At 39.3% G+C, this 22,566-nt stretch overlaps 2 protein-coding genes across 2 annotated transcripts in view; one reads left to right on the top strand and one right to left on the bottom strand.

Annotated features, from left to right (window-relative positions):
* Window positions 1-2,455: 2,455 nt before the first annotated feature.
* adcyap1r1b (adenylate cyclase activating polypeptide 1b (pituitary) receptor type I) lies at window positions 2,456-14,225 on the top strand. Its single transcript, XM_054602487.1, has 13 exons — window positions 2,456-2,512; window positions 7,362-7,464; window positions 8,728-8,841; window positions 9,152-9,255; window positions 9,382-9,479; window positions 10,390-10,522; window positions 10,664-10,817; window positions 10,906-10,966; window positions 11,119-11,188; window positions 11,278-11,369; window positions 12,399-12,528; window positions 13,463-13,504; window positions 14,037-14,225. The coding sequence occupies exons 1-13, from the start codon at window positions 2,456-2,458 to the stop codon at window positions 14,223-14,225; spliced, it is 1,347 nt and encodes a 448-aa protein (XP_054458462.1).
* Window positions 14,226-21,185: 6,960 nt separating this feature from the next.
* Window positions 21,186-22,566, bottom strand: part of ghrhrb (growth hormone releasing hormone receptor b) — a 39,118-nt gene continuing 37,737 nt past the window's right edge. Inside the window, exon 13 of the mRNA XM_054602916.1 lies at window positions 21,186-21,992. Coding sequence (XP_054458891.1) covers window positions 21,798-21,992 — 195 coding nt within the window. The 3' untranslated portion in view covers window positions 21,186-21,797. The remainder of the gene's footprint in view (window positions 21,993-22,566) is intronic.

Below are 22,566 nucleotides of genomic sequence, written 5' to 3'. Positions count from 1 at the left end.
ATCTCTGCGAAAATATGCTCCATCTCCCATTCACTTCAATTAAAGCCTGCGCGAAAACCAAACATCAATCCTGTGTAATCTTGTTTACTTATTCTTTGATCAGCTAGTTAGCAATTTATTTAATAATTTGCTTCTTTTCTTCAATGAAAAATATTGTAGAAAAGAAAGTCTAAATTCCTAGGGCTGAGTTCACACTTTGCAACTTTGTCCGATCACTGTACTCTTCACAATAACAACTTGCTGTTTTTTAATGGGGAGTCGTGAAGTCTTGAATGTTTTCACACTACATGACTGCCTGGCAACGGTCCACTACAAATTCTTTCACCAAAGGAACCCCTGATGAGCCCTCCACACTACTCTTCGTCACGAAAAAGACATGCTAGAGAGTTTGGACACTAACGTCTCATCCCTTTTTGCTGCAGAATGTGGGGCAAATGTAATAAATGGAAGGCTGTGTTTTTATCGTTTGGACGTTTTATAATGCAGTGTGAGGTTACCACAGAAGATTAAATCTTTCCACTTTGAGTTCTAAAATTGCTTCACTTATAGTTTCGCTTTCTTTTTTCTTTGTCTTCTCATTCTCCAAACCACACTCCCAAGCGCACACACACACACACACACACACACACACACTGACACAACTCCCACTGTGGCAGGGTGAGATACCATCAGTGCCTTGGTCGTTAGTAACATGTGAGTGTCTTTTCTTTTCCTCAGAAATGAATTAATGGCAGTTTGTGCTCGAGCACTCCCCATGAAAGCTTTTCTATGGAACAGCATCAGCAGCCATTATGGTGGCCTTGGCAAAGCTGCAGACTCCCATTCATGTTTTGTCTTGTTATATTTCTGTTGTTTTGTGTGTGTGTCCTTCTGTGACTCACTCTAGCAAAAAATATGAATGAAGATTCTATCTGTGTGGGGCTGTAAGGCATTCATATTCAGCTTGCAGGACTCAAATTTAAATCGTTTTGCATGTAGAAATGTGGATGTTTCTACTGAAAAACATACTGAAATCTGGGTTGACTTTAGTTTCCATGAAGGCTGAAAGTCTGCCATCATTTAAAAACAGTAGTACATGATGAAATGTGATAGAATCTTTTATACAGTATAGAGCAGAAGACGGAGCAGAAGGAGGTTCCAGGTCCACGTGGTTCAGTTCAGATCCAAACTCAGCAGCTCTCTCAGCTGTTGCTCCTGACAACGGCAGGAGGAGGGGCTTGCTGCTGGCAGGGTTTTTGGTAAAGTAGGAATGCCAAGTTGCCAAGCTCTCCCTGTGGGACGAGGCCCGACTGCTCAGTCCTGCTACTTGGCTTTACTCATGCGAACCCCCTGGGCCTGCAGAGTCAGGCTGCATTTATGAGATACATGCACATGGGCTCATTGCAGACACGTAACTTGACAGGCTTGTGTTCACATGTACCATTTGAAATGCCAATCATTTGATAGGCTGAAAATATCTTTGCAATATCAGCCTGCATTTGTAAGTGAATATTAGGTAAAAGGAATCACAACAGGGTATTATTTTTTGTTTTCAAAATGTATTTCTGTATAAACTCAATGGAAAGTCACAGTGCCAAAAGTATGGTTGAAACTAATTATTTCCATTATCTGCAGCTTTAATCTCTAACATGTTAAATCATAATCTCCCAAAAAATCCAAAGGGGACTTCTTGAAACCCAACCAAGTGTCCAAAATGCAAAGAATTTTAGTTTACTATCATGTAAAATGAAGAAAAGCAGCAAATCCTTCAATTTGACAAACTGGGATTAGAAAATGTTTTTTTTTTTGCTTTGATTATAAAACTAAACCAACAGCTAAACAAACTTAGTTGAGATCATACACAGGATATTTTTCCATTTCTAAGTAAATGGAAAAATAGGCTGAAGGCCAAGCAACAAGGGATTGTTTTTTGATGTTGATCCAGGAATTTTGAAAATAGGGCATGCTTTCTTATCATTTTCAACTTTTCTTCTCATGAACTAGAATCTAATATTTCTAAACATTTTCTGAGATTAAAGTAAGACCGCATTTCCTTTAAGTTCTTCACAAATAAAGCAGCAGCAAGTGTTTGTTTGCATCAGAATTTAAACAGTTCATATACGACTGAAAGCTATCAGCAGACAGTAAAATAGGGCCGATAGCTCTAAGTAGAAGCGTAGGAGTTAATTAAAGAGTTGAACACAAACAGGTCCAGGTATAAATGGAGATTTTATAAATATTTTCTACTGTTAAAATGTTCTCTGAGTGCTCTCCTGTTTGGGGAGACATATACAAAGAGCTTTTACAAAAGATCTTCAGGAATGTAATGTTTATGTCCTTGTGAGATATAATGTAGACAAAATGTCGACAAACTGTCTTGATGTCCCACACTCTTGTGTTTTTCAGGTGCGAAGGTGAGCTGACGTCCTGTTGTGTCCGTCTGTCCGGCTGTTGAGAGGAAACTGAGAAACACAACATGTCTGCTGCTAAAATCAGCCCGCTGATCCTCGCCGTCCTCCTCCTCTTACCCTCGGTGAGCTCTTTTAAATTATTATCCTCCTCTCTTTTTATTCTACCTCTAAAGTATAAAATGTCTAATCTCCAGTTTCTGTGTGTGAGTAAGCATGCAAACTGAGTCGGCAACAGGTGGAGCTTTACATGAATAAATTCAGCAAACAGGTGTCCAGGCCTGATGCTGGTGCGCTTGTAAAGTCGTTCACATAGTTGAAGTAAGCGTATGGAGCGTCTGCATCAATAATTCAATGTTCAGTGTGTGGCAGGAACGATGGATAAAGATGCGTTCTCATCATTTATTCATCGTTTATTTAACATTATTCCTGTCTGTTTAATCTTTGACGAAGGAGAAGGTCCTCAATACTCTCCTCTCCTCTCCTCTCCTCTCCTCTCTCCCTCCTCTCCTCTCCTCTCCTCTCTCCTCCCCATGAAAAGCTGTGAGGAAAGTGGTCTTTTATTACTGTTGTTAAATGTGAGTCATCACCCTTGAGCTGAGGTATTGGAGAAACTGAGAGATGAGCTCTAGAGAAGATGTGGATGACAGCAGCAAGTTGTATAAAAACAATCAGAGAGCTGTACGGATGGACAAAGTAGGAATGGAAAATTACATATTCTATCAACTAATCAACTTGACGAGTTATGCTTTGTGCTCTGAGTCAAACTGAGCTTATTTTCATATACAACAGATTATTTGGTTATTCATAGCAGTATGTATGTAAATGGAGAGTCTTAAAACCCTAGTGGGAAATTAGTCCTTACATAGAATTTTGTGGGGCAAAACCATTAATATACTGATTTTGAAATACACTATTTAAAAAAAGCACATGAAAACTGTAACATACTGCCAAAACACATGTGCAGAATTAAGACAGATGTCAAGAGATCTGCAGGCTGATGACTCACCATCCTGCTGTGTGTAGTCATCAGTATGTAGCGGTCCCCCCCCTGGTCAGTCCTCTGTCAGCATAACCTAAAGTTCATAACTGCAGCAAAGTTTAAAACAGAACATTCTGATTCAATGGAGATGAGTTGAAGTTAAATTATTGTCATAGATTAAGACCTTTGCTTTCAAATTTCTTTCCCCCATGTTTTAAGTTTGCTGTCAGAGCAGCTGATTACAGCACGGCCGAGAGAAAAGGTCTAACCTTCATGAAATATACATTTTAAAGTAGAAAGTATACAGGCCTATAGTTTCGCTGTGTTCCTCGGTTATGGACATCTGTGGAGCTTTAATTTGCAAACAAACCCAACTATGTCTCATGTATGTAGTAATTAGCATAATCCATCCACTGGAGACGGGGTTTGTGCGTTTGTGTGTGTGTGTGTGTGTGTGTGTGTGTGTGTGTGTGTGTGTGTGTGTGTGTGTGTGTGTGTGTGTGTGTGTGTGTGTGTGTGTGTGTGTGTGTGTGTGTGTGTGTTGTTAAAGGGCTATGGTTAAAGGTATAGCGTAAAACATAGTGACAGGCTCTCTCTAGAGCCAGTGTATGTTTTGTCCGTTCTGGGCTACGGTAGAAACATGTCGGTGCAGCATGGTGGACTCTGTGAAGAGAACACGCTCCCTATGTACATATGAAGGGCTCATACTAAGCTAACAAAGACACAACAATTCTTAGTTTCAGGTGATTGTACAATAATGAACATTTTCATTTTCTGCTAATAGATTACATTACATTACAGTCATTTAGCAGACGCTTTTATCCAAAGCGACTTACAGGAAGTGTATTCAACATAGGTATTCAAGAGAACTACTAGTCACCAGAAGTCATAAGTGCATCTCCTTTCTTAAACAAGCATCTTAAAGCATAAACCAGAGCAAAAGTATAGTGCAGAGGCAAATTACTACGAAAACAATAATTGCAACAGACTAATACGAATATAATAAGTGCTACAAACTACTACGAATAGGATAAGTGCAGTAAACGAATACGAATTCAATAAGTGCAGCGAACTGATACGAATACAGTGAGTGCAACAACTAATACGAATGCAATAAGTGCTACGAGGCAGGCTCAGGGTAGTACTTCTTGAAGAGGTGAGTTTTCAGCCTGCGCCGAAAGATGGGCAGTGACTCTGCTGTCCTGACGTCAGTGGGGAGTTCATTCCACCACTGAGGGGCCAGGACAGAAAAAAGCTGTGACCGGGTGGATCGGCCGCAGGGACCTCTGAGCGACGGGGCAACCAATCGCCCCGAGGCAGCAGAGCGAAGTGGTCGGGCGGGGGTGTAGGGCTTGACCAAGGCCTGGAGATAGGAAGGAGCTGTTCCTTTCACTGCCCTGTAGGCTAGCACCAGAGTCTTGAACTGGATGCGAGCTCTTACAGGGAGCCAGTGTATAGATCCCCCTAAATGCTACACACTGCATCTTTAACACCCAAAACCAATTAATCGCATTGATGATAACATCCACAATTGTAGTATATTGAAATAGGAGTGAACACAATAGCAAAATATAATGTAGTTAAGCAGCTGGACTGGTTTTTAAATATTGTATGAAACAGACACACATACTTACACTCATGTATATGTAGCGTGAAGCTGAGCATCCTGGCTGTACACAGTTTGACCTAATTAGAAATCGTGAAGGGATTTAGGGCAAAAAGATACAATATAATTAGTCGCAGGAGATTAAACATCAGAGAAATAAACACAGAAACTGCTCTTTAAACTTTCCAAGTTTCACACAGTGTGTTATGCTTTCCTGCTGCTCCCACCCATCAGTCAGCAACCCCTACAAATTAAGTTCATACGCACTTAATCTGCATTAACGATTGATGTTCACTGGGAGCATTCAGTGCCAAAGAATGAGGTAGAGACTCTAACATAAAGCCACGAAAAGGAAGGATGAAGACACTTTAACATTGGTGGGCTCATGGTCTAATGCTGCAAGTTAATGTTGATATTTTTTAATACCTAAATTAATGCGCTCAACTCTGTTTAGTTTGAATCTCAAACACAAAAACTCAAACATTTATCAGCATAATACCATTTCAATTATGATCCATCAATGCATTGATGTTTTTTAAATGTATAACCATGACCCTAGTGTTTCACTCAGCCTGAATGCCCTGACAAGTCTATAGGTGTCTCCACTTATTTCACCTGATTAGGCCTTTTCTCTGTAAATTTGGTGCACCTGTAAAAGCAGGACAAATAACTGGCACATGGAGTTTGATGACCTGGTTAAAGCTTCACCCAACTTTAACTTGAAATCTTGCATAACCTAATCAGGAGGACTAAGTGAAAACACCTGTGTGAGTATGTTGGACCTTTGAACAAAGTTGTTTTACTCCCCAGCCTTTAATGTACCTCATTCATGATTAATATGCCTCTGCAGTTATTGTGGAAATAAAACGTAGATTGCATTTTTCTCATTCTTTCTGATCTGCTGGTAAATGTGTTTGGGCGTACTTGTAGTGTCATTATGATTTTTTTTGCAAATGTAATGTGCTGCTGCAAAATAGCTGCATTCAATGACAATTTGCTTCTACAGTAGCAGCCCCGATATTTCACTAAATGGCTGGTATCTCCAGCGTCTATGGTGTACAGATAATTTGATTCAGTTCAGAAATAAAAATAAATAAATGAAATTATGCAATTGTGTATCAGCATTGCTTTGTTTTAATTAACAAGGTCCATCACATGTTTAAAACGGCAAGCAGAGAAAATATGTTTCCCTGGAACACAATTCAGAATGCAGTTTAGTTTTATGGGAACTTAATTGTGTTCAGGACAGAGGGTTGTTATATTGCACATACAGAAGTCCTTTCAACTATAGTTATTAAAATATTGATTAGTGCAGCTTTAAAACAACAACAGTATTTACTTACTTACTTACTGACTAGTGATTTAAGAAGGAATACCATCCACACCATTTGTGCTTTGACTGCCAGTGTATTCAATCCAAACTGTACCACTGCAGACATGCTGCTGTTGCTAGAGAGTGCAACACATAAATCATGGGGCAGATTCGTGGAGTGTGTCGACACTTGTTCCACACAGTGCCCCCGAAGCGACTGCATCTCTATTACTCTGCTCCATCCTCAGTGCATGAATCCCTAGCGGTTGCTGTTGACGTCAGCGGATAAATGCTCGACTGCTCCTCTGCTCCACCTCATAAAGAAGTGACGTGGCGTCTCCCAGACTGACGCCGACACAGAGACACAAGATTGGCCTTCTTACCAGACACAGCCCTCCATCTGCAGCCCCCCACCATGCCCCCGACGTCAGCCCTGCATTGTGCAGCTGCCAGGGGGGCTGTGAAGGCGGCGACTCTGTAAGTGACCTCCGTGTCTTGAGTCGTAGCTCTGGGACTCTGGCTGATCTCTGGCCCATGAAATGTCTTGGTCCAACTGGAGAACAGTCACCTCTGTGTCCCTGTCCACGGTTTTAAACACAGATAGGTGTAACGCCTGGCATGGTCCTGTGTGAAAAGGGCCCGTCTGAAAGGCTTCACCACCTTGTTTTCATTACAATGATGCCCCTCCTCTGGGTCAGTTAGCATGGGGAGAGTGCCAACAGCTCTGAAATGGTTTGTTTAATTGGTTGAGTGTTTAAACGGATCCCAGAGCTGAGACCTCTCCCACACTGTGGTGTGAACTGCATGGTGAAGCTAATGAAGCAGCCTCATCCATTTCACCTTTGGGTCCTTCCTCTGTGCTCTGATGTAATCCTCAGCCACTTGACTCTCTCTTTCTCTCTCTATGTGTGTGTGTGTGTGTGTGTGTGTGTGTGTGTGTGTGTGTGTGTGTGTGTGTGTGTGTGTGTGTGTGTGTGTGTGTGTGTGTGTGTGTGTGTGTGTGTGTGTGTGTGTGTGTGTGTGTGTGTGTGTGTGTGTGTGTGTGTGTGTGTGTGTTCCCATGTTGTTTCCCAGGTTTCGAGCCAACAGGTGCCCACTAACTGTGTGATCAAGAGGGAGCAGGAGAAATGCATGGAAATGATAGCCTCGGACGATCCTGGGAACGATCCAGAATATGGTAGGCTTTCTGGGAGTGTTTGTTTGTGTAGCCTAACACCTTCTTTGTTGATGTTGCACAACTTTCAACATGGGCTAATTCAAATAGAAATAGAATATACATAGAGATTAATAACAAGAATATCTTCAAGGCCAGCATACTAATTAGTGGGAGATAGTTCTACATATTGTGGTTGACTCTGACCTGCTTGTCTTCGAAGAGAGAGAGAGACATTAGAAAGACTTGATATCGAGCATAACTAACTAAAGCAGGGCCAACGGAGAAATTTGGCAAAGCAAATAAATTATTATATTCCAATCCACAGTGATGGAGGGGCTGAGGCTTTAATTGGCAGCATCTCATGATGATCCTTAAAATGAGATTTGATCAGAGAGACAATGAGTGACAGGCATCTCTCTGTATGATGGATGAAGGGAAGATCAAACTGAGTGAGAGGCTTTGTGCCAAATTCTTCTTTGATTTGGAGTGGCCCTCAGCAAAAAAGAGCTACAAGGCATAAAATGTATCCTCTACTGCTAGGGATGCTATTTGATGCTATTTGTTGGATTTTCAGTTTCAAGATCTCAGGAAGCTGGACTTTTCCAGTCCTCAAGAGGGCATTAAAGGATGTCTGATTACATTAGGAAACTACTGCATCAGCTGTCCGAAGAGCACCTGGTTAATCAATTCCCAACCTAAATTTGGGAATCAGACTGTATTCGTTTAGCTTCTGAGTTGCAGGCATGCACCATTACTGCAAACCCCCTCCTTTTCCCGAAATCTCAGCCATGATTCAAGCCTATACGGTTTGACCAGTTAACCTCCATGATTGTGTCCCATCTAAATGGATTTCTAAATTTGGAATTCAGCTATACTAAGCATGCATTAAGATAACCAATCATGACACAGAAAAGGCATAAAATCTCTGTCTCAAGTGTCTTTTCCTTGTTGGCTTGGGCTTTCGCTCTTTCAGATGCTTTTCTAAAATTGTATTTAAAATAAAAATACTGCAGTAACTGGCAGGACGTAACCAAATTAATTATGGAATGTGTTAACATCCAAAAGGAGATGTGAATTAAAAAGAAAATATATTTGTTCTTAGTCAGCGCCGGCATGGGAGCTGACATTTCAGCCACCCTATGCAAGTTTCAAGGATCTGTGATTTTGAAGTAATGATAAATGAGCAGCAGGTTGGCCTTTTTCCCCAAAATAATGAACATATGGCTCTTAAGAATCAAACACTCACTGCTGGGTACTGTGTTTGTCCACCTGTTGTGTCCTCAGGCTGTCCGTGGATGTGGGACAACTTGACGTGTTGGCAGCCTGCCAGGATCGGCGAGGTGGTCGAAGTCAACTGTCCCGAACTCTTCTCTCAGTTCATGAGTGAAGAAGACTTTGGTCAGTTACTAAGGACTTCACATTTACCTTTAGCATCTTCTTAAGGCTCCCTGTTTTTGTGTCATGTTGCAGTGTGGTTTTACTGAATTGTTTCAAATATTCAGGTGCTCAAATGGAAACTTCGGATGCCTTTTCAGTGAAATTCAGATTTAGTGAACTGTACTGAAATGAAAGAATTCGCACTCATAGTTCCCCATTTGGCTTACTGAAAACTGAAAGAATAAATGTGCAAGGGTCTGCTTCTCTTCCTGATTGAACTCAAACTAGAAATAAGTCTGCTTTAATCCAATAAAGCGTCCTGTGTCCACAGAGCTGGGGAAGGTGAGTCGTAACTGCACTGAGTACGGCTGGACAGAGACCTTCCCTTATTACATCGATGCCTGCCTGTATGAGGAAGGGAACAGCAGCCATCCGGTTAGTAAATCACTATATACTGTATATCACTGTCTGCAGCTGTGTCAATGAGACATTTTGTATGAAATATAATTTACACTCAGCTCAGGTTTTTCAGTTGCTGTTGTGCTTGGGTTTCCATCTCAGGACATGTACTATGTGTCGGTGAAGGCTCTGTACACAGTGGGCTACAGCACCTCTTTGGTCTCCCTTACCACAGCCATGGTCATCCTGTGCAGGTTCAGGTGAGGTGGTTGAGGATGGTACTGCAGCTGGGGAGGTTCATCAGACACATGAAAAGTGGCGGATGCTTTTTCTTCCTTATATATAAGGATGTGCTATCTATCATTAGCACGTCCTTTTACAAGATGATTATGACTATCTATCATTGTGCTATCTATCATTAGCACGTCCTTTTTCAAGATGATTATGACTATCTATCATTGTGCTATCTATCATTAGCACATCCTTTTACAAGATGATTATGACTTTTTTTTAAATGTAGTGCTAGTAGATGCTTCAAGGTAAATGACATAAAATGACAGGTAGTATACAGAACATTGTTTTGCTCTAGCTTTAGTTAACACATTGATTAATATAATAAAGTCCAGCTCAAATGTATAGAAATTATCTGGTAGGCCTGTCATTTTATATCATACAGAGATTTTAGTTCTAGAAATACTAGTATTGGTACTACTAGTACTGCTGCTATTCTTTATACTACTACTATCATCACTCTACAAGTTAGCAAACATTACTAGTGACTACAACTACTATTAAACGTAAGAATACTGCTGAAATTGCTTCATCAATTATCATCACTATACCACTAATACTGTTGCTTCTACCACCACTACAGTACTAATACTACTACTATTACTGCAGCTACTACTATCACTGCCGGTGCTGCTGCTACAATTGATTTTACAGCTGCTGATACATCTACAGTATTACCACTACTGTTATAACTACAATCATTACCACTTAAGCCACAATCATTGCTGCCACTACTACTGCTATGTGACTGAGATGAATAACAGCATGTTTATCAATGAATTACAACAGTGCAAAAGTGAGTGTGTTGTTCTCCTGCATGCAGCGCTTTGCTTTAACAAAGGATTCTGACACTCAGAGTGTTCATGTGTGTTTTCACAGAAAGCTGCACTGCACCAGAAACTTCATCCACATGAACCTATTTGTGTCGTTTATGTTGAGAGCTATTTCCGTTTTCATCAAAGACGGCGTGCTGTATGCCAAAGAGGACAGCGAGCACTGCTTCATACACACCGTGAGTAACACCAACACGCCTGCATACATGCCCACAACGCTGTCTGATCTAATGTTAACAGACAGCGGATTATTTGTTCCATTTTTTTTTGGTCAAATTCATTTTAATTGTCTTCTCTGGTTGTCTTTTTCCTCCTTGAAGCTGGAGTGTCGAGCAGTGATGATATTCTTCCACTACTGCGTGCTCTCTAACTACGTCTGGCTCTTCATCGAGGGTCTCTACCTCTTCACTTTACTGGTGGAGACCTTCTTCCCTGAAAAGAGATACTTCTACTGGTACATCGTCATTGGTTGGGGTGAGACATCAACCACATCACGCACACCGGAGTTCTTATCTGATGAGTGGATGCATCGTTATTAATGTTTATATCATGTTAATAACAGGAACCCCCACAGTGTGTGTGACCATCTGGGCGGTGCTGAAGCTGCACTTCGATGATATCGGGTAGGTTGAAAAGAATGAACACCATGCTATTTTACATACAATTACATTTTTGGTTGTTTGTATTATTTTTTTGATCGTTTGTCTGTTCCTACCCCCCTTTTCGGCGCCCCTGCCTGCACTGAATGTGTTGTCTTATCACCCTGCTCTCTCAGGTGTTGGGACATGAATGACAACGCTGCCATCTGGTGGGTGATCAAGGGACCTGTGCTCGCTTCAATTATGGTACGTCATCACTCTGTTGTGAGGTGTGACGACACAAACACCATCCATCACCAAAGATATATTCATTATGTTACATTTTTTCTCCACAGATCAACTTTGTGCTCTTCATCGGCATCATCATCATCCTTGTCCAGAAGTTACAGTCCCCAGATATCGGTGGAAATGAATCCAGTATTTACCTGTAAGTCTGTTTACATTTATTTTTTATTTGATCATTTTTCTGCCTGACATTAAAGTAATATGTTTTTATAGCTGCACTTACACTTACTATTGACACTTGTTAATATACTGACTACATGAGCACATAAACAAAATGTCTGCATTTACTTAAGGCAGATGATATTAGCAGCCAGGTGTCCATAGCTAACAAATCTATTAGCACTAGGCTCAAACACACTATAGATACTGCATGTGTACATGAAGCCTACTGTTGGCTATTGATATTTTTCCTTAACCTAATCAAGTAGTTTTGTAGCCTTAAATTAACCAAACTGAAAATCAACTGAAAATAATAATAATAAAAACTAATAAGTCATCTAAGTGTAAAGAAGGGTTCTCATGGGTCTTGAAACCTGGTCTAAGTCCTAAGTTTGACACATCCATCCACCACAACCTACTCCTCCTTACACATACTTTGCCACTTTTTCATTCTTATACTACTTTTATTACTTCTGCTAAATCTTTCTGCCGTTTCAGTTTTGAGTCACTTGAAGTTTTCTGATGCTTTTCATACACTATTTAAATGGACTGCCATAAATGTCATAAACAGTTTGGTATGTTTTGGTCAGCAGAAATAAGAAACTCTGACAAAGTGATCCAAAGTTTTCTTTCCTTTCCTTTCTTTTCAATGCAATCACCTGATACATTTTTAGACATCCATAACTGGATGATTAAGCTAAAAAGTGCTGTTGAATTCATCGAGACAGACTGTCGTCATACCAGTGTAAGCTAGTTATAATGAGGACACACTTGGACTCATGTGGAATATTGCACACTGCACACATCGCACACATGTAGATATACTGTACATTGCTGTCTTATAGTTCTATTTTATTTTTATATTTTATTTTATTGTATAATATATTTTATTTATTATCTTAATCTGTTTACTCTGTAATTGAGCTTCTGCAACACCCGAATTTCCCCCATGGGGATCAATAAAGGAATATCTATCTATCTACACTTACTGTAGTCTCATCATATTTTGCAGGAGGTTGGCCCGCTCCACTCTGCTACTGATTCCTCTGTTTGGGATCCACTACACTGTGTTTGCCTTCTCCCCCGAGAACGTCAGCAAGAGAGAGCGTCTGGTGTTTGAGCTCGGCCTCGGATCCTTCCAGGTGACTGTTTTCCGTCATGGCCTGGATTTAGGAAAGAACAATCGATGTACAAACTGTGGAGGAGCTGGCTTTCTGCCACAGCCAATGAAGAAAAGATTAGGATATTAAAATATCTGTAAAGTTAAGAGTTGGACCTTCTGCACAAAAATAAAGGCTTTAGACCTGACTGCTGTGAAACTAGACTTGACTTGAAACTTGAAATCAAAATATTAAGAAAAGCAAAACCCTAATAACAACTTTAAAAAAGGATCATACTGCTTTTATAGTGTTTCATCTGTTAGGATTATGTTTTTCGACTTCTCTAGTGCTTTTAATACAATCACGGAGGGTGATTAAAAACAGGATTATAAAATGATCAGAAAGGCTGGCTCAGTGATTGGCCTTACCCCAGACTGACTTGAGGTCACTGTAGAAAAAAGAACAAGGGCCAAGTTAAAAAAGTGTATTTTGAAGTCCATTACAGTGTTTTTAATGGACTCAGAAGCTCACTCAGTGAGCGACTAAGGATGCCTAAGGGTTCTACTGAGCAACTCAGAAGGTCATTTGTTCGAGCAACAGTCAAATTTTTTAATGAACACTTTCATATGTGGTTTTTAGATTTAGCATCTTTCTGATGTTATTCATGTTTAAATGGCATTTTATGGTGTTAATTATTCAATGTAATGTGTTTTCTGTTTGTTGTACACTGTGGAAACTATGTCTATTGTTGTATGTATGAGTTGATCTGGTGGCAAATGAGTATTAATAATGTTTTTCTAATTTTTCTAATTCTAATTCACACACACACACACACACACACACACACACACACACACACACACACACACACACACACACACACACACACACACACGCACACACATGCACACAGCTGTTTTTACAGTGGATATGTCATTGCTTTTGTCTCATGCTTGAACCCTCTGTGTCTCCTCAGGGCTTTGTCGTGGCCGTCCTCTACTGCTTCCTGAATGGAGAGGTAAACATCCTTTAAAACAATTACTGACACATTACACCAGTTTTCTAATGCACAATTTAATTAAAAATATATAATACCATTACTGACCTACAGCATATCCACAAGGAATAGATGAGGTTTGAAAGACACTTATGGTATGGTAAAGGCTCATCATTTTCAGTTTACATTTTCAAAAAAAAATTGGATTTGCGATAACTGAAAATATGTAAAAATGATATATTACAATTTGTAGTTTAACTGTTTTTTGCAATTTGGCATATAATCGTTTCTTTACTTTCTATTATATGGGCTGTTTTCATAGCTTAGCTTCTTCTTGCATAGGAACTACAAAATATTTTGGGTGTGTGGAGCCATAAAATCCATTTTCCAAATCCAACATGTTCCTTTCGAAAAAATATTATTTTTCAGTAAGAATCTGAATCTGAGCCTTAGTTACGGTACAGACAGAGCTAGAGTGAGACTGAAGGACAGTGAGCTTGTCTCTTTCCAGCGAGGTCCATTAATAATGACCTTGTGAAGTATATCCCTCAAGGTGCAATCGGAGATCAAGAGGAAATGGCGCAGCTGGACGGTGAACAGGTACTTTGCTGTGGACCTGAAGCACCGGCACCCTTCGTTGGCGAGCAGTGGGGTGAACGGGGGCACGCAGCTGTCCATCCTCAGCAAGAGCAGCTCGCAGATCCGCATGTCCAGCCTGCAGGCCGAGACCCCGGCCACCTGAGCGGCACCGGCGGAGATGCCACTTCCGGCAACGCCGCCGCCTCCGGACCTGACGCCGACAGACCTGCCACACCTGCCAAATCCACCATCGTCCCGATGACCAGCCTCACCAGCACGTTCCTGAACCCGTACCCCAACCCATACCCGGACGAAACCATGATGGAAACCCAACTCAACTCCAGTGACCCAGAACAGCCTCTAGTCTGACCCGCCCCACCACCCCGAAACATGACCGAACCTGAATGTCAGTTGCCAAATGATGAATCTCGTCATGTCCCAACCTCTGACCTAGTTCAGGACTGAAACACAAACTTGGTCCACTTGCTCCTGAGCAGCCTCTCAGCTACAAAGGGCATGATTAGGAACTCTACTGTATGTCTAGGGTATTGTCAGGCTGTAACATGCAGAAGAAGCGTGGTCATCTCTCTGTATATACTGTATTATTGTTTGTCTGGTGCTGCAGTTATTTGCTGCTGTATAGCACAGGGGACCAGTTAAGTACTGCAGCCCTCTCACGGTGATCATTCCAGGCTGTCTGAGAAAGCTTTTACATTCGTCCTCAAGTGTCAGCCTTTCCTCAAACTGTGTTTTAGACGGTAACTACACACTGTATTCCTCTTTAGATAAAGTAATGAAATGAAAAGGATAAGTTTCAACACTGGGCAATGTAAATACCTTAAATGGACACACAAAGGATTTTGCACATGAAGATCGGTTTGCTTTCACGTTGAGTACTTCAGGCTGTGATGTAATGTCTGAAAAAATAACCCCAGTGGCGTCACAGTGATGTCATCTGGGTTATTTCATCTTGGGCTTGGAAACCACACATTCTAAACTGAAAATCTTTGTTACAAATTGAGGGCATTGCGTTTGAAAGACGTGGGTAATTACCAGGCAAGCAGGGTCTACTGAAAAGATACAGTTTGCTGTATTATGGGAAATGTTGGGTCCAGTGTTATTGGAGCTCGCCCCAATCTGTGAACTAAAACTCATGAGATCTCGGCCTCTGCTGCTTTGAATCTGATCCCCCTGATGTACAGTAAATACCTTAGATTTGTTAAATACGTTGACGAACATTTAACGAATGATAGCCCACACTTACATCAGTGTTGAAAATTGAACTTTTCAACATCAAAACAAGTTATTGATAGAGCTAAAGGGTCAACGGATACATTATGGACCCCAAGTCGTACCCAAACTCATTTAGAAAGCTCAGTATTATTTCCCACTACTGGCACAAGCCTTTGTTGTCTGTGTGAACTGTGACTGATGTAAAACAATATCATGGGTGTTGAAGACAACTATACAGAGGAATGTCAAGGAAACAATTCTAGGTCTTGAGTTCTAACAGGTGGAACTTTGAAAAGCAGTATTTATGAGAAGGATATATTTTCTACATTTATGTGAAATGCCAAACAAAAAGACAAAAAAAACATACCAGGGTTAAATGATGACTTGGAGGGTCTTCTTCGGATGTGTGCACAGTGCTGAGGTTTGCTGACTACGACCACAAACACAAACCTCTCTTTTGAATCTCAGCACTGGGAAGTAGACGTCTGAGAAGAAGACGCCTTGGGAGATCAGTGTGTTTTAATCAGCCGTTAATACAGAAAATGTCAATGAAAATTAATTCATGACTGAAAGCGTCATGAGTGCAATTGCTTGCATGAAATTGCATTTATTGCCCATGTGGTTGTGTTTACTTTATTTGTTGTGTTTCATTTGGTGTTTATTTCCTTCTAATTCATGAATTTTAGTGTCTACTGGGCTGTTGTGGAGGCGACTCGCTGTAATACTGATTCTCTTGTCACTTTGTAAAGCTGGGCCTCTTCAACAGCCTCCTGCAGGAAGTTTCAACGTCGTACTGGTCACAGTTAAGGAGAAGACGATCAGAAACTTCGAAGCATCGATGCATATCACCATTTAAAAAATATATATATTTCATTTTGATTAATGAGGGCTCAGACAAATCTCTCAGACCGCCTCACAGTCTGTCTGTTTTTCTGCAGTTATTCTCTCTGGTATCATTTGCTCTCTTTATGCTCAAAAACAAGCACATTGCGATAAATGTTATACTTTCGGAGTGGGACTTTTACCAAGTAATCAAATCCTCACTGAGATTTTGCAAGGCCGTATCTGTTTGCAAAGGCTGAGTTAGCTTTGCAACTGATGTCACTGCAGATGTTTCTTTTGGCCCGACTAAACTATCCTCTGAATCCCTACGTTCAACTCTACTTTGTGTCTCCAAAAGTGCCTTTAAGCACAAAATAAGTATTTTGACTTCTGTTGATGATTTAAAAAAAAGAGAGATTTTTCTTTTTGATTTCAAAACGAAACTGCAAAGTCAAGAAAATGATTGAACAAAGTGCTTTTATGATGCTTAAGACTAAATCAGTATTTTAAACCTGGAGGCCTTCAAAGTACTTAACTTGTCTTTGCTAAAGATGAGCAGAACATACGACCGATTAGTGTTTTAAATAAAGCAGTGCTACAGTATATTAACGCAGTCAATGTACAGTACAGTATATCACATGCACAAAATAATAAATGTTTTCTTATTTTACTGATACATCCTTAATTTTTTTCAATAGCTGAACAGTTGAAAATTACTGCACTGTTAAAAGTCTCATGTACCTGAACCACAAGAGACTTTTCTTTATGATATTCCTCACAATATGAGACCATTTCATACTCATTTTTTGTAAGGGGCTGTATTTTTAATTTCCACTAAATATGACTGAATTTCTAATTTATTTAGAACAGAGATTATTTGCAAAACAAATGTCAAAAATTTTGTCTTTTCTTTAAAGACCAACTGGAACTGAAAAACTCCAAAACAAACAATTAGTAGATTCATTAACATATATTCGCTGTTTCTTTTCTGGATACATATTATTAAAAAAAAAGTTACATCTACTCAGTTCAATATAATATTGTAGTTAAAAGTTTAGTTTTTCTCATCAGCTGTTTGCAGTCATGCAATAAACACATTTTTGGTAATTTGCAGGTAAAAAGCCGTGAAGTACAGAGTCTCGAAAATGACAAAATTACTCGAGTATTCATTTATTTTGTCAACCAATTGGTGGTAAAGGAATAAAAATCTTTTTATTTATGCAAACTGATAGTAAGTCAAAGTAAAAGCATGAATCCTAATATTTATTTTTTACTTTTACATTTTCATCTCTGTTTTTAGCTTTATTCTAAATAGCAAATATAAAAATGAAGAATACTGTGTCCCTAATACCAGCCGTACTTGTAGATTAAAATGTAAGAGGTCCTTTTGAAGATGTTCTGGAGCTTTCAAACATGACCATTATTAACATAATTTATTGACTGTAGTTCAAGTGTGTAATATGTTCTCAATAGACACTGATATATGGTAAATGGATAAAATGTTATTAACAACATACATTTAAAAATAATGGTGAAACATTATGGTTGAATTTGGTTAAACAGAAGTTTGAAATCACTTCAGTCACCATATTGTAATGTCCAAAATATTCTTACTAAACTGAAATAGGCTGTAGATACTTATATCAGGAAGAATAAATGTCTAAAAACGTTCACTTTTCAACAAAATGTTGTCCAGTTTTACTCTAAAAGCACATCTCTTGACCTGCAAACTACCAAATTCACTTTTTCTGGAAGTCCAGACCACGTGAAGGCAAAGAGAGAAAAGAAGGGCTGACCGGAAACTGTATTGTCCTGTTGCTCTGCTGTGTGAGTATTCAGTGCGACCTGCACTAAATAAATGCAGGTCTAACAGCAGCTATAGGGTGTTGTGATGTTTGGGGAAAGGGCTGGACAATCACCATCTCTACTCTGGTTCAGTTGAATGTTCAGTTAAGTTCATTACAGACATTTTGACAACCTCACCGGGTCATGAGCCTCAATTCTGTTGATATAAATATACATTAAAATATATGAATTATTTTCCTTTCGTGTTAATATGGGAGTTGGAGCCTTATATTGCCAGTACTATGTTGATGTCACACAAAGATGTTGCTGTTATTATAAGGATAAATATTCATTACGGTCTGTTGTTTTGAACTATGAAGTAGTTAGATGAAGTGTTTTAAAGGTCTGTAGTCAACCTTTGTGACTAAATAAACTGCAGTTTAAATGTGCGAGACAGAAACAAGCTGCCAACATTGTACCTTGTAAATTGAGTTTTCTGTGGTTCAAAGTAAATAACGCTGTGATTGTTCTCATATATTTTTTAAATGATTTCTCTCAATGGTGATCGTGTTTGCTAGAAGTATAAAGACTCCTGTAATGCCTCTGTACTCTCTAATAGGCTGATGCATGCGTGTTAAATCGTTTTGATCTCATTTGACCAGCAGATGTAATCACAAGGGAGGGTGGAGCTTTCAGCCCATTAAGGGAATCTGAGCTGTGTGTTTGTTTACAAAATGGATGAGTCAATTAATAAGCTAGAACATGAATATTGGGTTTCAACTGTGAACGATTTATCGAATTGTAGCTCTAGTCCCATCAGGACACATTGAATACTTTTCCTTTGAATGTTAATCTTTGCAGACATGAGGAAAAGTAAAGTGCCATAAAAGAACTGCTTTTTTTTTTTCTTATTGATTATTACTGCATAGCATGACAAGAAAAGTTGGTTTCAAATGTTTCTCCTTTTGTAGCTTTCGATGGTGTTTTTATTTTGTTGTATTGCTTCATTGTACCAATTGCCTGTTTAAATCAGCTAAAGTTAAAACAAAAAATGGGGTTCAGCAGTTTGTGTTCTGATGGCTGAATGTAAAAGTAACTTAAAGCACTCTGCTCATGAGCTTTTCTTTTTTCAATTTGATCTCTTTCACTGCACAGTGCACCATTTGATCTTGTTTTGGTGTGCACATTAGAAGGCTTTTTTTGTACATTATGAAAGTATCGACAATAAATGTTTTTAACTTGTTGGCTCAATGTTGCTGTGTGTCGTAAATATTCCTAAATCGCCTGGCTTAAAGAAAAGGCTGATGTCGTTCTTTATCTTTGCTTTTATTGTAAACAAATCCTCTAAAAAGACCTAGGCCAAAAATGTGTTCCTAAGATTGAAATCTTGAAAAACATATTATGTTTAACACCTGGCAAATTTAGTTGTTAGCAAATGTTACTCAAACAGGTGGAAATAGTGAAGTTGTTGGGGACTATTTTCCGCGTTGGATTAATTCACATTTGATGCTCTAGTGAGTATTTGCAGCACGGTGTATGTGGGATAGTGTCAAAGTAAAACTACAGGGTTTGCTCTTGGTAATGAAGGAACATGAACTCAGTGCAACAGAGTTAACCTCTTATGTGAGTTGTTGGACAAAAAGTATTAAAATATGTATTAATCCACTGCTGAAAATAGTACCCAACAAATGGACTATTTGGTCATGTCTAAGTTACGTTTGTTACATTTTTTTTTTGAGAAATTAAAGAGCAGTTTTAAAAAATGAAGCTACATATTTTTGAGTTGTTTTAAGTGAGAGTATCGACATTGTTGGTTTTGGTCTTTTCGTGGGATGTTAACAATAAGAACTAGAATTAGTTCCTGTTGACCTGTCATTATGCAGCTTACATTTCAGAATGACATGTTGTCTCTCCAAAATTTCATCACTTCACTTTTATATTTTTAATCTTTGACCACCAAAAACTCATGAATTCATCCCCGAGTCCAGGCAGATGTTTGTGCCAAATATGAAATAATTCCTTTTAAACGTTCCTGAGATAACACATTCACAGGAATGGATCGGACGGATGGACAACCGAAAACAAGTTGCTGCATCAGCTTTGTCCAGTCAAAATAAAAAAAACTCCAAACAAGAAACTTGCATTAATGTAGTAAACTGGAACCTGTAAAAAAATAAATACACATCACTTTCTCGAGTCAGAAAAAAAACAAACACTAAAGTCCAGACACGACATGGAGAGCTTTCTTTACCAAACATCACATCAAAACATGCTCATCATCCCTCACCCCGCTGCACAATTAAAAATTTGATGAAAGCTTTGTGAACACTGAAGCACATCTGTTATGCCGCACAGCAAAGATTCAAGTACATGGTATAGTATCACAGTCTTAAATATATAATTTGTTACACAGATTTTGAATGCAAACCTACTATAGGTTTAATCCACTTGAACTGCAGAGAAACAGTGAGTCATACTTTATCATAAAGGCACTGTAGCGGTCTTTAGCTGAGTAATGCAATATTTCCTTCCATGAATAATACTGTATATATCTACATGTGTATATGTAGGTGTACTGTAAACTGTCACCCAAGTCAAAACACAAAAAAAAGATATGAATTAGATAGATAGATACACAAACATCACGAGCCACTCAACTACTCTCCTAAAATGATTTCTCTGAGAAAACAAGTTCAGGATTAGCATTAGCATTAGAATTTGCACAGCAGTCAACAACTGGGCACTAAAAAACCTATGCTAACAAAAACAGGAAATACACAGTATAATTTTCTCCACGTTCTGCAATATTACAGTTTATAAGAATAACACTAATTTACACCTTTGATAGAAAAAATATGTTAAATATACAAATTATCTTGTATATTCAAAGTAAGTTGTTGAATCCCGTTTTATCTATCATTTATGATTTTCTTTTTCTGGGAGAACTGCTATGTCACATAAACACTCACACAAAAATATATAAAAACAATAATCAGACAAATAAATAGATTTTACAGTCTAGTGCTCCAGATGTGCGCTAATGCACTGTGCAACACGTTGCATTCAGAGCCTCTGATAGTAAAATAGGCACGTTCCTTTAAACCGAGGAAGTTTCATTTTCTAAGAATTGTTATTTTGTACTGCCCAACATTTAAGTGACCGGTGGCACTGAATGAGTAAGAGCAAGGATAACTTGGAGGCCAATACTCTTATGAAATGGAACAGAACCTATAAGAGTATATCAAATTTAGTGATAGTAGTGATAACTTTTTTTTTTTTCCTCTCAAAATATTGTGATAATGTCATGTGAGCCACATGTCCCTTTTAGGGCCTTATATGCAAACTGGTTCCCTTGGTATTTTGTTCCATTATGAATGGCTAAGCATGTAAAAACATTAGCAAAAACAACGCAAACACAAGATTTTACAGTTTAGACTTGAAGGACTCAGAGGTGCTGTGACAGAATAATCTAATCTTAATTTTATTTGATATATCTAATAAAAAAATAAAGCCTGAAATTTTGAAACCGCATTCATTGTGAACTTGAAATCGGTGCTTTTCTAAAAGGGGAGAAACTATTTGGTAGGTGAATAAGATGAAGAGGAGGGACACCAAAGCAGTTTAACACAAAAGCAATAGAAGATGAGACCTTCCTGTCTGCCCATAGTAAAGCCTGTACGCTTGGAAATAATATCATGGGAGTAGGTTTAACGGGAAAGGTGTGTCAGATGTTAGACTTAAGTCATACAAATTAACATGTCAATTTGGCAGCCCATGTGGGATACTGCAAAAGTACAAAGTTAAGAGGTACTGTAACATTCAACGATCAGGCTCTGTGGTTTGGTCACCTGCTCAGGACCTTGTAACGCAGGACATGAATACCAGCGATTGTTCCTCAGACAGTGGACACGTTGCTGGGTGTGAGTGTGTGAGTCTCTGAGGCCGGCTGATCTTTGGGGCTGGATTTGTCAAAGACGGAGATCTGAGTCACCGTGCTGCTTTCAGTGAACAGCGTACGCCTTTGTTTACTGTAGCTCAGGTAACTCTGAGTCTGCCACTTCCAAAACCTCTTCTTCAGTTCTGCCTGCACCTGAACACACACACACACACACAAACATACACACAAACCAACATAGGCATTTGAAAACACACAGAAATAAACCTTAAATTTTATTAAATGCTCGTTAAACCCAGGCATTTTAAGATGCATATTTGAGACTATGTGCAAGGGACACTCGAGGCTAAAGAGCCATAATGACGCTCAACCCTTTTTCGGAGGCACTTCAGCCATTATTTAAAACAAACCTTTTGATTACATGTACAATGTTTACAAGGATGAGGTTGCTCAACAGCTGGCCAATGCCATTTCATTGCTGTGAAATGGCATTGCTGGCAGATGAGACCACGGATTTGTCCTGCAAGTCAGAAATGGTCCTAGTACTGCGCTGTATGCTAAACAATGCAGTGACCAAGAGGTTTTGGGAATATATTGAGGTGAAGGACTAAACAGACGCTGGACTGTCAAATACCAAACCCTTGAGCCCCTGAACCTAACAAACAAGCTCATAGCGCAATCATATGACGGGGCTGCGCTAATGAGTGTAGGTATAGGTGGAGCTTAGACTCGCGTCAAGGAGCACTTTTCAAGCAAGCACTCTGTGCAA

Source organism: Anoplopoma fimbria, chromosome 8 (assembly GCF_027596085.1).
Source record: "Anoplopoma fimbria isolate UVic2021 breed Golden Eagle Sablefish chromosome 8, Afim_UVic_2022, whole genome shotgun sequence".
Lineage (NCBI taxonomy): Eukaryota > Metazoa > Chordata > Actinopteri > Perciformes > Anoplopomatidae > Anoplopoma > Anoplopoma fimbria.
This window is presented reverse-complemented; position numbering and strand designations above follow the sequence as displayed.

Excerpts from the sequence above, each read along its gene's own strand:
- adcyap1r1b (XM_054602487.1), top strand. The coding sequence starts at position 2,456 with ATGTCTGCTGCTAAAATCAGCCCGCTGATCCTCGCCGTCCTCCTCCTC. Across the intron at positions 7,465-8,727 it reads TGGGAACGATCCAGAATATG|GCTGTCCGTGGATGTGGGAC; the intron begins GTAGGCTTTCTG and ends TTGTGTCCTCAG. Across the intron at positions 10,967-11,118 it reads CTGCACTTCGATGATATCGG|GTGTTGGGACATGAATGACA; the intron begins GTAGGTTGAAAA and ends CTGCTCTCTCAG.